The 17565-nt window shown below is 35.9% G+C and overlaps 1 protein-coding gene across 1 annotated transcript in view; it reads right to left on the bottom strand.

The window, feature by feature from the left end:
- Positions 1-1081: 1081 nt before the first annotated feature.
- The window catches only part of LOC107668661 (phosphatidylinositol 3-kinase catalytic subunit type 3-like), a 23851-nt gene continuing 7367 nt past the window's right edge, over positions 1082-17565 (bottom strand). Inside the window, exons 2-25 of the mRNA XM_016460621.1 lie at positions 16275-16463; positions 15820-15963; positions 10741-10870; positions 9363-9449; positions 9160-9255; positions 7939-8010; positions 7656-7760; positions 7469-7561; positions 6731-6916; positions 6362-6504; positions 6070-6148; positions 5918-5985; positions 5683-5788; positions 4548-4664; positions 4306-4437; positions 4096-4224; positions 3821-3890; positions 3654-3718; positions 3097-3181; positions 2929-3003; positions 2661-2829; positions 2092-2182; positions 1871-1996; positions 1082-1304 (exon numbers count right to left, since the gene is read on the bottom strand). Coding sequence (XP_016316107.1) covers positions 1290-1304; positions 1871-1996; positions 2092-2182; positions 2661-2829; positions 2929-3003; positions 3097-3181; positions 3654-3718; positions 3821-3890; positions 4096-4224; positions 4306-4437; positions 4548-4664; positions 5683-5788; positions 5918-5985; positions 6070-6148; positions 6362-6504; positions 6731-6916; positions 7469-7561; positions 7656-7760; positions 7939-8010; positions 9160-9255; positions 9363-9449; positions 10741-10870; positions 15820-15963; positions 16275-16463 — 2572 coding nt within the window. The 3' untranslated portion in view covers positions 1082-1289. The remainder of the gene's footprint in view (positions 1305-1870; positions 1997-2091; positions 2183-2660; positions 2830-2928; positions 3004-3096; positions 3182-3653; positions 3719-3820; positions 3891-4095; positions 4225-4305; positions 4438-4547; positions 4665-5682; positions 5789-5917; positions 5986-6069; positions 6149-6361; positions 6505-6730; positions 6917-7468; positions 7562-7655; positions 7761-7938; positions 8011-9159; positions 9256-9362; positions 9450-10740; positions 10871-15819; positions 15964-16274; positions 16464-17565) is intronic.

Raw genomic sequence — 17565 nt, 5'->3', positions numbered from 1 at the left:
ACATTTTTTGTTTACGTTCTGTTCAATGTTGGTTTGCATATTTATGGTGTGTCCTTGAGCTTTGGAGAAAAAAAACATGTATTATTATTAATAATAATAGTAATATTTAACAATAATAATAACGTTGATATTATAGTTAACAGTTTTTATTAGCTCTTTGACAAATCACAATAATAATAATAATAATAGTAATAATAACAACAAATTATAAAATAAATTAATATTAGTAGCTTTGTATTAACTATTAGCTAGCTATTCTTTAATTATCATTTTTTCTATTAGCTAGAGTTGTCGTTTTTTTTTTTTTTTTTTTTTAAACCCCCCCCCCCCCCAAAAAAAGAAACGCAAGCTAAACCTGTACTTAAATTTCTTACCAAATATCATGTATATTCTTCATCACTATATATATTTTTTGGTATCTTGCTTCATAACTGTATTAATTAATTGAATGATTTTTGGTTTTTAAACACTTAATGATATATATAATATATATCTGTTCAGGCTTGTAATTATTTTTTATTTTTTTTTAAAGACAAACTTGCATTAGAGTTGCTCAGTGGATTTATGTTTAGACAAAATCCACTGAGATGGATGGGTGCAAGATTTAATCCATAGAACCTAAAGAGTCCAAGAAAAGTATAATAATGTTGAACTTCAAAAAACTTTAGTCTATTTCTAAACCATTGGCAGATTTCTATAAACAAGCTGTGCCATAGAGAATACTTCTCATAGGATGTTGTGACTCAATAACTGACTCACACTGCACAAAAGGAAACGTGCACATTCTCATCCAGAGAAACCTTTAAAATCACCATATGTATCAGAACCACTCATTGTCATAGAAGGACACACCTAAACAAATAACTGAGCCTAGTCAAGGGTTTCATTTACGTATTTAACGGATGATTCATTTTCTTTAACTATTATTGTAAAACATACCAAAACACCAAACTGAATTCTACTAACACAGACTATAAATGTTTTATATGAGTGTTTGAACTTTAAAGTGAATATAATGAAAATTGAATACTAAACCGTAAACACAAATGCTAAAGTTGGAATCTTTATTTGGCTGTCTTTATTTTACATATACAGTTAATTTTATTACAATTTTATATATACAAAGATACTCAGCAGAGTCAAGACCTAGTGCATGAATGGTGAAAACATGATGTCACTAGTGTGGCCTTGGCACGTGTCCATTTCTCTTCTCCATCATTCATTTGTTGCTGCAGTCCATCTATCTGTTGCTCACTGATGATGTGAGAATCAGCCTCCATGACATCACCTCATCTGCGCCAATACTGTTGATTTCAAACATGAAACATTAGTAAAAGTAGACAATTAATGTTCTGCCATGTTGGTTTTCCTGTGCTGGTAAATAAAAATAGCCGATAAACAGAAGTGTGAACGTTAAGTCTGGAATACACTACACTACTTTTAAAATCTGAGCAGAAAAGTGTGCCTCATTGCTAGGAGATATGTGACAAATTAAATGTATTCTTAAATCAGCTCAAAATATCCTAAAAAAAAATGTTACAAAATAACAATGTTAAAAAAAAAAACAGTCTGTCCATCACATACAATGCAATTTTCTGTGAAATCTGTGAACTCTGAATGACCAAAATCTGAAGACTGACTCTCAATTACGGCAACTAGCATCAAGACTGCAAACTGGGGCAAAAATCTGTGCAAAAGTTGTGTAGTGTAATCCAGAATTTAGCTGCACTGGCCAACAGGCAACTGGCAAACAGCAACAGAGCTTATTTTTATTAACATTCTGAAATTTATCATTAAAGACAACAGGCTTTGCCATTTTCCATGCCGATTTTTCAAAAAGGGCAAAAAGTGAAAATATGAGAAAATACACCTGTGCAAATTTGTGTATCTGTTCAACCACTGCAGCAAACAAAGCACCTACGCTCTCATCAATCAGACTTTGCATATAATGCACCGCCTCTTCATCTGAGAGGTCCAATCGAAACTTGTCCTGAACCTGCAGTGGGCGAGCAAAGAATGAACAGGTTATTTCACTGCCAAGCTGATTTTACCTCTGAAGATTTGGAGACAAAATGTGAGGACCACACATACTTTTTTTACAGTTTTGTCAGGCTCCAGTGCAATGTCTGGAATATTTGCATCCACCATCAGAGAGAACAGATTCAGGATGAGATTTGAGTATCTGCATATGAAGGGAGAAAAAAAAAAGAGTTTAATTTCTATGATTTAGTCTACTGATATACTACATAAATGAAGTACACTATCTTTCAAAAGTTTGGGGTCAGTAGGACATTTTATTGTTTTTGAAAAAAGTCTGTTATGTTTGATCAAAAATACAGTAAAGAGTAATATTGTGAAATATTATTACAACTTAAAATAACTGTTCTCTATTAGAACTGTTCTCTAATATATTTTAAAATGTAACATTCCTATGATGGCAAAGCTGAATTTTCAGCAGCCATTACTCCAGTATTTTGTGTGACATAAACCTTCATTTCAGTTCTTCTAATATGCTTATTTAGTGCTCAAGTATCATTCTGATTATTATCAATACTGACTGACACTTTTGATCAATTTAATGCATCACTGCTGAATGTATTCATTTCTTTCAAAAAGTTCAACTTTTGAATGTTAGTGTAGGTCTTCCATTTGTAACTCACCTGCGCAGGTGCAGAAAGGCAGTGTAGCACTGTTTCCTGAACTCCTGGTATTGTTCACTCTGCATGCCCCCCATCCCCTCCACCATCTCCTTGCTCAGCTTCATGGGGGGTGGCAGGGGTTTAGGGTCCCGACCCAAAATATATCCAAAATCAATATGAAACAGCTTCCCTGCAAGCCAGAGAGACAGATCAGCATATCCAATCAGTTTTTTTTTTCTTTTCAGTGCTTACAAGTCATTAAAAATTGTGGTGCGCTTATGGAGTGTACCAGTCTTTGTGAGAAGCAAGTTGTCTAGATGTCTGTCTCCAACCCCTAGGATGTATGTGATGACACAATAGCCCGCTGAAAAGTATATATTTATTTAGTACAAGTAAATGATGATTTTTAAAGTACTGAATAAATAAAGTATTAATGGATTCACAAACTGAAGCTCACCACAGCTTTTAACATATGTGTCCATGACTTCAGAGCTGATGCCGTATGGCCCCTTATCATTCGGAGCATGCTTTCGGAAGAAACTCTACATGGAGACAAATTAACCAAGAGAAATACAAAGACATGACACTTTTTTCTTATATTACAAACAAACACAGAAAAATGTGTTTAAAAGATCCAAAACAATTTGGTATGTGCCATACCTAATTGTGCCATTAATTCGAATTTCATTATATAAAATTAATTTATTATAGAATAACATATGCAGCACATGCACACTATATTTTTATTTAAATAAATAAGGCTTCTAGTATTTACTAATTGGCCTAGGCCATATCATGTTTTCAATTTTATTTGAAATAATTGGGCAGTCATTATGACCATGCAATACAGGGTGTCCGATTCTGCTTAGCTCCAATCTGTTCTAACACACCTGCTAAGAAGTTTCTAGTGATCCGGAAAACCTTGAGGAATGTCTAATTAAAGTTGTAACTAAACTTTGCAGGAAGGTGGCTTTCCAGAAGCAGGATTGGACAACTCTTGATGAATTGCATTACCTGAATGTTGCCTTCAGTTGCCAAAACCTCAGCCACAGGTACTGACTGCACAAACTGCATAAAACCTGCAGACAAATCATACACATCCAGTGTGAAATTAAACTCCCATATGTGACTTGACTGGCTCATGGGTTTGTTCTGCACAGAAGAGGTGAAGCAGTACTGACCATGTTTGGTGCTGGTAGCCAGAACTTTGTATGGAGTCAACTTCAGGTCCAAATTCTCTTTCCTCAGCAACTGTTAAAGACAGTGAGAAAGTATTGATAACAATTGACTAAAAATCAAAATACTACTAATACTTGTTTTATTTTAGTGGTACTAGCTTTATATAAAACCAACATACATCTATGAATAAATTTGGACTTTTGTGTGTCATTAATGAATTCTGATATAAACTTTGTGTCCTTTTGGTACTGTGTGATGAGATGTAATGGCTTCAGACCTGGTCCATGAGTGAAATAATCTGCAGGATGAGCTGGTCCTGTCTCAGGTCATCTCCATGTTTAAAAATGACAGGATATTGCTCCCCATCCTCTGTCTTAAAGATGAGCTTTGCTGGCATCAGAGCGCTCTGGGAGAGACAAAACCAGCGGTCAGGGCTGGACGGATGCATGTGTTACACAATGCAATGGATATGAATGATGCACAAAACCTTAAAGAGTGTTGCAGTCTCAGGTATGATGCCTTTGATGCGGATCTGCGGTTCCAGAGGAAGAGGGATGGGCTCGATCTCTGACAGATTCACCTTCTCATTATCAGCCAGCAAGCTCTGTAATCGCTCCGTCTGTCAGAGACAGAAAGAAATGATACAACTAACTTTATAACTTTACAAAAAGCTGATCAACTGATTCCATCATCTACAGCAGCTATTAAAACTGAGCCAGTGTTACATACCTTTTTCTTGCGGTTTCCGCTCTCTCTCTGAACGGCCTTCATGAGCTGCACTAATCTGTCTACAAACGTCTGCTGGGCGGCCAGAAGGGAGCGCATCACTCTCACACTCTTATCACCCTGGAAACAAGCATTATAAAACATTATCATATTATTTACAATATCTTTTATGTAAACACTTATTTATCAACCAATATGTATAATAAGTGGCATTAAATGGTTATACAATTAAATAGAAAAAAAATTCACTGTTTGTACCAGTTTCGAAAGTACCGTCTTAACCCGTTCTTTTGAACTTTTTGTTCATCAAAGAATCAAAGAAAAGATAACATTACTCCAATCTTCAGTGTCACATGATCCTTCAGAAATCATTCTAATATGCTGATCTGGTGCTCAAGAAACATTTTGATCATTAATATCAATGTTGAAAACAGCTGCATAATATAACTGTGCTATATGTTTTATCTTTTATTTTTTTCAATTTTCAATTGAAAATTTTTAAAAAAGATACAACTTCAGTTATATTATGCAGGTGATCAATTTAAAAATTGAAGAAAAAAAAAAAAGATAAAACATATATATCACACTTAAATTATGCAGCTATTTTCAACATTGATATTAATGATATAAAATGTTTCTTGAGCACCAGATCAGCATATTAGAATCATTTCTGAAGGATCATGTGACAGTGAAAACTGAAGTAAAGGCTGCTGAAAATTCAGCTTTGCCATAACAGGAATAAATTACATTTTAAAACAGAAAACATGGTTACACTTTATTTTAAGGTGTCCTTGTTACAGTGTAATTATACATATAAGTACTGAGTAATATTAATTAACTACATGTACTTATTATATAGTTAGGGTTAGGATTTGGGTTTGGCTTAGAGTTACTTGCATGTAATTATGCATAATTAATTGTTATTATAATAGTAAGTACATGTAACGTGTAACACAGACACCTTAAAATAAAGTGTTACCGAAAACATTTATTATATTGTAATATTATTTTAAAATATTACTGGATTTTTGATCAAATAAATGCAGTAATGGTAAGAAAAATGTACTTTTCTTACCATTTTATGAATCATTTTACATTAGTTTGTTATAATCCACGTGGGTTCAGAATGTGAATGTACCTTGAGCAGAGCCTGACTGAACCGCCGCATTACATTGATGTACATGTCATGGGTTTTGGGGTCTCTCTGCTGTGTGTCCTGATCCTCACACTCCACAATTACATACCTGCGGTAGAAAACAATGTGCAAATATTTTCTTTCATTTACAAATCTTTAATATGGAGTCGGCAGAACTGGCACATTGTTGTAGACATCGTAAGAACAGAACTTCTAAACACCTCGATCCATTACTCACCAGTATAAATAGTTTGCCAGTGTAGAGTTTTTGCAGGCACGTGATATAAGGAAGGTGCAAAGATCTTGCTGTGGAACACAGGTCATATGCACTGTTACATAATCTTCACATCCACTATCCATCTAAAAAAATGTATTTTTTTTTACACTTACCTCTAGATTCTCACCATCTGTTCCCTCTTTGCCTTTCTGCGTGCTGGGCATCACAGTGACGGTCGATGCCATCTGGGAACTGAAAAATAAATCACTGTAACCCTCACTATTTTTTGTTTTTACATTTTTAATTTTTTAGAATTACAACTGTACATATGATCCAACTATCTTTGAGGATAGTACATTCAGATTTTGAAAGCTATTGGAATTCTGGGCAAAGTAATGTAGAAATGCTTTGGGGGAAAAACAGTGCATCTCACATAGACGCATGTTCTGTGAGGTTAAAGCTGACCTGTCCCGATCTCCTACTGTTGAGCTCTCTGTCAGAACCCCTTGACTGTCTCTCTTACTGGCAGGCTCCAAACCGCCCTGAATATCATTGAAGTTCTCATATTTCAATGCCTGCACCAGCTGGAGCAAGTACATTAGCAGATCCTACAAGGATAAACAGAATTACATGTATTTACACAGGAATCAGGTTACTCTAATGCATCAATCTTTTAGTTGTTCCGAAAGATTACCATTGGTAATGGTATGTGTAATTAAGTATTGTTAATACTACTTATGAAAACATAACATAATCAGACGAACAAAAATTCGTTACAAATGTAATGTATCTAAACCACTGACAATCTGACTAACACACACACATAGACTTTACCTCATCATCAGCCTGCTGCAGCCTCGCAACAGCGTAGCGTCTGACTGTGGGGTTGGTGAACTGAGAGGACAGCAGCTCCAGGGAATCCTCCACATCCATCGGCCGCCACTTTCCTAGCAGCTCCAGGGCCTGTTTGGCCTCCTGGGGCAGATCCCAGTTCACACACTTCAGGAACTTCGTCAAAGCCTAGAAAAGCAATGAGATCTTGTCTTGGACACAGACTACAACTGAGATACCAATGGGGCAACACTGGTAACTACTACAATGAGAATATTTCAAAAGTATGGGGTTGGTAAGACTTTTTTGTTTTTGTTTTTCCGTCTGCTCACCAGGGCTGCATTTTAAAATCAAAAATACAGTAGAGAATAATATTGTGAAATATTATTACAATTTAAAATAATTGTTTTCTATTTTAATATATTTTAACATGTTATTTATTCTTGTGATAGCAAAGCTGAATTTATAGCGGCCATTGCTCCAGTCTTCTTTGTCACATGATCCTCCTATAATCCTAATGTAGTGATTTGGTGCTTGAAAACATTTCTCATTATTATCAAAGTTGAAAAGAGTTGTGCTGCTTAATATTTTAGTGGAAATCATAATGTGATTTTGACATGAAACCATAAAATAGAAATCTTTTCTATCATTCGAAATGTTTTTACTGTCACTTCTGTTCAATTTTATGTGCCCTTATTATGGACCCCGAACTTTTGAATGGTTTTCAGTGTGCTCATTCACCTTTTCCTGTGTGGTGAGGTAGTATCTAAACTTCCACACAAGGTCCTGTTCCTCAGAGCTCAGCTGTTTAGTGGGTGGGTAGCTCACTATGATCTATAACAGATAAATATAAATATATAAATATGTATGTATTATAAAGACATCAGAGGAGATTTCTTGTGTACTTCTTTTTCTCTTTATCACTAACATTGAGTTGATCACGCGTGGCTGCATTAGGTTTGAGATCATGGTCAGATGGTCCACTGCGCAAACTACGAGCCAGTTTATGATGCTTACTCTCCACAAGGTTCTCCTGCAACAGAATGCCAACACCATCAGGTACCAACTATCTAATTTTACATGAAATTATTCTTTACATTATCAAGTGCCAACATTTCCTCCACCATTTGAGCATAAGACAGACATAAACAGCTGATTCTCAAACCCATAAACCCAAGATAACTGACTTTTTAGTTTTGTTTTCCACTCACCATGCACATCTGAGGGTCGGGGACTTTCACAATATCTGAATTGGTCGGCAAAGGGGAGGATTCATCTGCATCCTGTAAAGAGAGAGAGAGGCATAAAACCACTGAAATGTGACAAACCATTTAAGTACTACATAAAGTAGGTTAACTATTACATGAATATTTTTAACTAGTGCTCTACACTGCTTTGCAATTTAGTTTGATTAATCACTAATATAAAGTCAACAAATGGCATCTACAACCTATTTTACTTCTGTAACAAAACAAGACATTCAAGAAGAAAAAACATTTTTAAGTTGGGGCTTGTTTTTACCCATCTGAAATGGACTGGACTGTGAAAGTAGGCATTCCCGACTGCTCATTTTCAGTTCATTGTGGGGGACTGCTTTTTTCTAGCTAAATGTTATTACATATTACATTAACCAGCATTACATTGCTCTGTTAAAAATTTGCAAGATTTCTGAAAAGCTGCTTTCTCTACAACAGTATCATAATACAATACCTTAATAGTTATTTAGCCAGTTAACATTAAAGGAACACTCCACTTTTTTTTTGAAAATAGGCTCATTTTCCAACTCCCCTAGAGTTAAACAGTTGAGTTTTACCGTTTTCGAATCCATTCAGCCGATCTCCGGGTCTGGCGGTAGCACTTTTAGCTGCAGCTTAGCATAGATCATTGAATCTGATTAGACCGTTAGCATCTCGCTCAAAAATGACCAAAGAGTTTCTATATTTTCCCATGGTACGGCAGCAAAGTTCCTTGATTATTACGCCGGAATGAGAGTATAGTTCCTAGCCATATCGGCCTAGAAAAATCGCAACTTTTCATTTTCCGTCGGTCTTAGTACAAATTAGTACAAATAGGGAAAAATATCGAAACTCTTTGGTCATTTTTGAGCAAGATGCTAACGGTCTAATCAGATTCAATTATCTATGCTAAGCTACAGCTAAAAGTGCTACCGCCAGACCCGGAGATCAGCTGAATGGATTCGAAAACGGTAAAACTCAACTGTTTAACTCTAGGGGAGTTGGAAAATGAGCCTATTTTCAACAAAAATGGAGTGTTCCTTTAATACCACAGTTTAGTCAACTAAAAAGTAGTTATTTAGAAGCAAAGCAAGGCTAACATATTTTGACGAATCATGCATTAACAGTGAAAGTAAACAGAGTTATTCTGATTCATTAGTGACTTAACAGCAAAAAATTTAGAGTAAACTGCTATACCTTTTCGTAATAAACAATGCTGTATTCTCGTTCTCCACTTTTGACACGGGGGAATTCCACCATGAGGTACATGAAATTAGAGCTACGTTTCTCACTCTGTAGATAAAAAACACAAGCTTTACAAATCATTTGGGCTTTACACAGAGGTAGCAAAAATTACAGTGGCTTCATATCGTGACACTTTTTACCCCAAAACCACTCACCTCATTGATCATTTCAATCTCTCTGAAGGTCAAGCGATCCAGCCAGTCTACTTTAACCATATGACCCTGACGATGAGCTTTTGTTAGCTGAGAGACACAGAGGCAAAGAAAAAGAGAGGAAAACGTAAGGAAAAAGACATGTCTGCAAGATCAGTAACTCCAAGACACAACTAAGATGTTGTGTGCACAATCCTTTAACCAATCATATGACAGCGGTGTGTCAGCCAGCATAAGCACACAAAAATGCTCATTAGCCAAAGAACATTCAGGGGGTGCCAGTCCAGAGTAAGTAGCACACCAAGATGACTCAGCTCTTTCTAAACAAACAGTTAGTAATAGTTAGTACAATAACACATCTCATCTAAAGGCCACCAAGGGTCTAAGAGGACTTTATTTAACCAGCCATACACGTTTTAGTGGCTAAACATCATGTCCATGACATTCATGATTATTTCAAGGAATGTTCCCTTTTAAAAACAAGTTACGCTTTATCTATGTCATCCACAACAAATCATTCTGACTTGAATTATCCAGCACAAAAATCTTTTTTTTTATTTAGTCTGTACATTTTTCTAAATCCTCCTTTTGAAATGGGACTGTTTTTTTTAAAGGGGATGAAAGTCTGGTTATTCATTAAAGACATGACTGATCTAAGCAAACTTACCAACTTTTACATGGTTGTAATATGAGTTGAAAAATTGTAAATTTAAAATAAATAAATGTAAAAAACATGCTATATTTGACCTGCCATATTTTTTTACATTTGTTTATAGTGTCATAAAAATTGTTTCTAATGTCTTGATTCCCCTGAACACTTGGTGTGCTTTGTAACATCTACACTGTTGAAAATAAATTCTCCAAAAAAACTAAAATTGGTGAGGGCAAACAACAAAAATGTCAATGCCTGAAGTCCAAAACACAGAAAATAACATACTCATCCTATTTGTGAAAATGTGGGTCAAATTATACAAGCTAAATATATACCCCATCCTATATCTTGGCCACAAGTACATATGAGACAAGCCAACATTCATACACGCACACACACACACATCCACACACATACATTCAGCATTCCTGTTCTGTTTTCTCTCATACTCACGTCACTAAGTATCTCCAGATCTGGACCCTGGAACAGAGGGCAGTTAAAACATGTCCTTTGACAGAACACACACACACACAAGTACACTCCCTCACAACAACAAACATTCTCAATTCTCATTCTTTCCACAAATTGGGTAATCTATAAACACAATCAGCATATCCATCTATCTCTCCCTGCCACCACCCACTTTTCATTTAACATATCCCTAATGTGCAATAACTGTCCAAAGGCATATTTCTCCAGTTTCTGTCTCAGTTGGGCTTCTAAACTGACCTTGGCCAGGCGGCCCATCTGGTCCTCTGCCAGAGTGCTGCTGGTCCTTCCTGGTGTACTAGTGGGCTCACTGCCATCACCCTCCACACCCGGCCACACCTTCAGATCATGCATGCCCTGTCGGAACATTCTAGTAGACAGAGTGAGAGAGTGAGAGACATAGAGATGGATAAAAGGAAGTAACATTGATTAGTGCACACCTGCACCCATTAAAACATCAATATTCACCATGGACATCATAATATGCACGCAGGCACAAAAAAGCACCATACAATATATCAAATATACCTTAAGACATTCCCATACATATATTAATGGTAAAAATTCCTTAATGCAAAAAATGTCAAATACAACATAATTAATGCTAAATGCAAAAAAATGTTTCATTCATAATTTTACCCATAGATCTTATAAATGTTTCGTATATACATACATTACAAAAAACAATTCAAAAACAATTCCTCATTCATACCAAGGGGTTATAAAGATCTCAAATCAAAAATAAATTAGCATTCTCTTTGTAAAAGTCGGCATTCCATGTCATCACCCCTTCGAAACTGAGGTATATGTTTTATTACCGAAAAATTCAAGTCCGATATGGAATGTGACGCTTCATTGAAATGACGAGCTACCAGATATTTTATGTCTCCTTTAAAATATCCAGATATTTTATCTCTCCTTTCTCCTAATGGAGCTCATATATGTTCGATAATACGTGTTCTGATCGATCTACTAGTTTTTCCCACATACGGTTTATTACACACACAAGTCAACAGATGAATTACATTAGTGGATACACAAGTGGTAAACTATCTTCAGGGGCGGTTCTAGGGGGCCAGTGCCACCCTGTCAACAATCTTGGCCCCCCCTTTGGCCCCCCTAAATTTGGAATCATATCACACTTCTTTGATAATGTAAAGGTTCTTTGCTCTCTTTTTGTACAATGAAAGTGTTACAGGCTAATTAGTAACTTAAAATGTTTTTATTAAATTCACATTAAATACAATGTCAGTCGTATTAAACATATTTTATGGTATGACACCCATATCTGGTACTTAAGTAAAAAGACGGATTTTTATGCAAAGTTAATAGATTACACTATTAGGCTACTTTGCCCATTGCCCATTATATATCAACCAACATAATCTATAAAGGTGCAAAGTGCATTTACTTACACATATTTGAGAATTGAGATATTTCATGATATATTTTGGGAATATTTCGAATAAAAAAAAAATAAATTATAAAACCCCTGCTGAAAAAAAAAATAGACACCTTTACAAAATTTGTAATGGTTTTACTGGTTATAATGGGACTTGTATTGGTTTTACTGGAAACTGTAATGGACCCTGTTGGTCTCCACTAGTAACTGGTCGCCTTCTATAGGTGGCTTGTTAAAACCAATAAATCCTAATGGAATATGTCCCAAAACACACTACAGAAAACGTTGAAAACAGTTAAAAGTTGATGGTTTGTAATGTTTGTAATGGTTATTTGTAGTGGAAACCATAAAAAATTTCTGTGATGGTTTTATTGTTTTTTTTTCAGTAGGGACATAAGCCTATATCAGGTATACAGTCATATTGTGGCTGCTGTGTGTCACATGACAAGCATGAGAGCGCCCCCCCACCCCTTCACTTGTGCCCCCTCAAAAATAATGAGTGCATGATGCCCCTGACACTACAATACAAAATTATTTGTCAAATAAATAAAACATGATGAAACATTCATTTTTATTTGAAATTGTTATAGATTACTTCTAGAGATTGCAGTGATACATGACATGGTGAAAAATTACACAATGAATAATACTTAAAGTAGGTTAAGATGAATTTTAAAATTGTGCCCCCTAAAAGCACAAGTGGCCCCAATGTTTTTTAATCACATCCTTAATCTCACGACTATGTTTCGAATATGTCAAATTCGATATCAAAAGGGATATATAAATCAGTTGGATTTGAAATTTTTGACGAAAGATTATCCTGTTACTCCCGTAATATATACGTTACCTAAGGTGCCTAAATCTTTAAATAAGCCACCTGGTCGCCCTATTGTGTCATCGAATGATTGCATGTATAAACAGTTTACCCTTAGGGGTTATCCTAATAAGTGGTTGGATGATGCACTGGAGAGGATTCGAGGGTCTTCAGGGGAAGTAAATGTGCAACATGAAACTTTAACTGATGCACGGATTGGAAATAAAGTAAAATCTAATGCATTCTCGGTTATTTGTACTACAACATATTCGAAACATAGTCGTGAGATTAAGGATGTGATTAAAAAACACTGGCACATTCTAACCAGCGATCCTGTATGTGCATGCCTTTTCTCTGACCCCCCGTTATTCTTGCATTATAGAGCGAAGAACATAAGAGATTATCTTGTAAAATCAGACACTTTTGCGGGTAATGAGAAAAGAGATCGTATTGGAAATGAAGTAGGCTTTTTTTCCTGTCATAAATGTGCCGCTTGTAAATATATACGGAGAAAACAGTTGTCTTTCAAGAGTTGTGTGACAGATCGAGTGTATCGTATTAGACAGTTTACCACTTTAATGTCATTGATCTGTTGAATTATGTGTGTAATAAACAGTATGTGGGAAAAACTAGTAGATCGATCAGAACGAGTATTATCGAACATATATGAGCTCCATTAGGAGAAAGGACATAAAATCTCTGGTAGCTCGTCATTTCAATGAAGCGTCACATTCCATATCGGACTTGAATTTTACAGTAATAAAACATATACCTCAGTTTCGAAGGGGTGGTGACATGGAATGCCGACATTTACAAAGAGAATGCAAATTTATTTTTGATTTGAGAGCTTTATATCCCCTTGGTATGAATGAGGAATTGGTTTTGAATTGTTTTTTGTAATGTACAGTGGTGTGAAAAAAGTTTTTGCCCCCTTCCTGTTTTTTTTAATTGTTTGCATATTTGTCACACTTAAAAGATTCAGATCATCAAACAAATTTTAATATTACACAAAGATAACCTGAGTAAATACAAACTGCAGTTTGAAATTATGATTTCGTTTATTAAGGGAAAAAAAGCTGTCCAAACCTGCCTGGCACTACGTGAAAAAGTGATTGCCCCCTAAATCTAATAACTGGTTGTGCCACCCTTTGCAGCAACAACTGCAATCAAGCGTTTGCGATAAATGGCAATGAGTCTTTCACAGGAATTTTGGCCCACTCTTCTTTGCAGAATTGTTTTCATTCAGCCACATTGGAGGGTTTTTGAGCATGAATGGACTGTTTAAGGTCATGCCACAGCATCTCAATTGGATTTAAGTCTGGACTTTGACTTGGCCACTCCAAAACCTTAATTTTGTTTTTCTTGAGCCATTCAAAGGTGGACTTGCTGGTGTGTTTTGGATCATTGTCCTGCTGCATAAACCAAGTGCGCTTGAGCTTGAGGTCACAAACTGACGGCCAGACATTCTCCTTCAGGATTTTCTGATAGAGAGCAGAATTCATGGTTCCATCAATTATGGCAAGTCATCCAGGACCTGAGGCTGCAAAGCAGCCCCAGATCATCACACTACCACCACCATGTTTGACTGTTGGTATGATGTTCTTTTTATGAAATGCTGTGTTGGTTTTACGCCAGATGTAACGGGACACACACCTTCCAAAAAGTTCAACTTTTGTCTCGGCAGTAATCAGGCCTGGGTTTGGCTAGTGAAATTTAACTCAGCTTTCTAAAATAATGTGGTTAATCACAGATCTTTCATGATTTAAGAGGAGTGGCAAATAATTTTTCACGTAGGGCCAGGTAGGTTTGGACAGCTTTTTTCCCTTAATAAATGAAATTATCATTTAAAAACTGCATTTTGTATTTACTTGCATTATCTTTGCGTAATATTAAAATTGGTTTGATGATCTGAATCTTTTAAGTGTGACAAATATGCAAAAAATAAAAAAAACAGGAAGGGGGCAAAAACCTTTTCACGGCACTGTATGTATATAAGAAACATTTATAAGATCTATGGGTAAAATTATGAATGAAACATTGTTTTGCATTTTGCATTAATTATGTTGTATTTGAAGTTTTTTGCATTAAGGAATTTTTACCATTAATATATGTATGGGAATGTCTTAAGGTATATTTGATATATTGTATGGTGCTTTTTTGTGCCTGCGTGCATATTATGATGTCCATGGTGAATATTGATGTTATAATGGGTGCAGGTGTGCACTAATCAATGTGGCACTGAGGAAGAGCTTTTGTCTCGAAAACGTTTTGCACTTTTCACTTGTTTTTTACGGCCTCTGATAATAGCATTAAATAATAGATTTTTTGAGGAGGTATAAGCCCTGCGTATAACCGTGTGCGGATTGTTATTTCTGCTGGCTTTATGTTTGTTTTGGATCTACAAAAACTCTGGAAGACAATGAAATTATCATTGGATTGAAGACATGAATCACATGTTTCTGAACAAATTCGAAACTAAAGAATTTTAACTAAAGAATTTAGCCAACTCAGCAAAGTATTCTAGCGCAATTAATTGGTGTGTTTGCCTTACTAACATATGTAAAAATTTGGATGATACATTTTAATTTTGTACAGACATAGCAGACTTGTAGAAGAGATTGGTGGGATGGAATTGTTGTGCACAGCATTTTTACTGTGCAAAGGTTTAGGGTTTGTACGTTTTTTTTTTAATGTCTTTTTAAAGAATTCTCTTATGCTTCAAAAGGCAGCATTCATTTGATTTAAAATACAGAAAAAAGTAATACTGTGAAATATTATTAAAACAACCTGATTTTTTAAATATATATAAATCACATATATATATATATATTAGCATTATTTATTCCCGTCATGGAAAATCACAATTTTCAGCAGCCCTTACTCCAGTCTTCAGTGTAACATGATCGCTTTAATGAGGACTTTTTAAAAATCCTAATGGGAAAAACACTTCTGGAACCAGCGCAGCTAAAAAATAAAAAAAAAAACGTCTGGGCAATAAAGCATTCAATTATATGACATTTTCCAGTTAGTTTGTTTACATGAAGAATACTGAGGAACAAAACACACAGCTGATGAACAAACATTGTAAACATTAGACCCTTACCCATATTTCCCAAACAGGGTGACCGTAGTGCCCCCAACAGGTGTGGCTCGGCCGGGTCCATACACATCCCAAACAGTTAGAGTCACCTGGGCACTCTGAGGCAGGTCAGGATACTTCACCGGCAGCCTAAGCCACTCATTCCAGCTAAGGTGAAGAGAAGACAACAATAATAATGTGACAGAACACATATGACTTAGTACAGTACACAAATGAAATCTGAAGGTATTACAATGGGATTTTTTTTTTCAAATGAAAATTTTTTTCACATTTGTCATTTATTGTGCAAATATCGAAGTAAGATGATAAGAGTACAAAATATATAAGCTACATATCTCATCAAAGCATCTCTGCCACATTTTGTTTGGTTTCCTTCTCTGACTCATTATTAGATCACACATGCATAAATTGAGCCACAGTTTGACACACAGAAATTAACAGTTGATAAATGTACGTACTTCCAGCGAGTGCTGAAGGCTTTGTAAGACGTTCGTACTGGCAGAGCGAGTGGCTTGCCCTCAGCAAACACCTGACAGGTGACATACAGGTCGGAACAGCTCTCCTGATAGAGTCCTGAGAATCGCAGCATGGGGTCCTCAAGCAGAGCTTTATAGCTCTTCTGCTCTCTCTTGCCCTCCAGACTGCCTCTGCAAAAACAAACAGAAAGGAGATACTATTTCTGCTCAGTCAGAACACAGCACAAATCAGAAGTAATGTCCACACTTCTTTAATTGTGAGCAATTGTACTAAATGTCAGCAAGGTTACAAAAGTATTTGATCAATGATTTCCTTTCCTGTTTTTATGTTTTTGAAAAAAAAATTATCAGTAATATTAAACAGTAATATGGGAAATATAACAATATTTTTTTCTATTTTAATATATTTCAAAACATAATTTATTTCTTTGATGGCAAAGCTGATTTTTTTTCCCGCAGCCATTACTCCAGTCTTCAGTTTCACATCATGATCCTTCAGAAATCAAATCAACACAGATGAAAAAATTTGTGCTGCTTAATATTTTTGTAGAAACCTTGATTTTTCAGGATTCTTTGATGAATACAATGTGCAAAAGAACAGTGCTTATTTAAAATCGAATGTTTTTTGACCAGTTATCAATTTAAGTCATTATTGCTGAATAAAAGTTTTTTTTGTTTTTTTTTTATAAAATCGTTCTGAGCACAAACTTATGAATGGTAGTGTAAATCTACGGGAACGCGAGTTCCCTTATTGAGTCGGTCTCTTGACGTTACATATGGGGAAACCCTTTTCCTCCGAGATGCTGAAGCTTGATTGAATCACTCTATTGCTCCGCAATAGCCAATGGCGTTCGAGCATTCACCTGATTGGCAGGCTCAGACGCTATATAGGTGATGTCAGGTGCCAATTTACCTCAGAATCTTTCTCCGTCACTTATCAATGCTGTTTGAAGGAGCCTCTTATCGCTCACCATTGAAGGTACGCTCTTCAGTGGAAGGTGCACGGATTGCCGCCATCCCCTGCAGCGTTCCGGTGAGTATAAGATCTTCATATTGTACGGATAAGCTGTCCATTCACTTTTTCACCTCTGACACTGAGAACACTTTCGTGAGGTTTTAAGTGAAAGTGAAGTGGAATTAGTGCTCTTCATTTAACCCATCCAAAGTGCACACACACAGCAGTGAACACACACCCACCGTGAACACACACCTGGAGCTGAAGTGGGCAACCATTTTTGCTGCGGTGCCCGGGGAGCAGTTGGGGGTTCAGTGC

The sequence above is a fragment of the Sinocyclocheilus anshuiensis genome, unplaced genomic scaffold (genome assembly GCF_001515605.1).
Source record: "Sinocyclocheilus anshuiensis isolate Anshui unplaced genomic scaffold, SAMN03320099.WGS_v1.1 scaffold337, whole genome shotgun sequence".
Taxonomy (NCBI): domain Eukaryota; kingdom Metazoa; phylum Chordata; class Actinopteri; order Cypriniformes; family Cyprinidae; genus Sinocyclocheilus; species Sinocyclocheilus anshuiensis.
The sequence above is the reverse complement of the archived record's forward strand: the minus strand, read 5'-3'. Positions and strand labels throughout refer to the sequence as shown.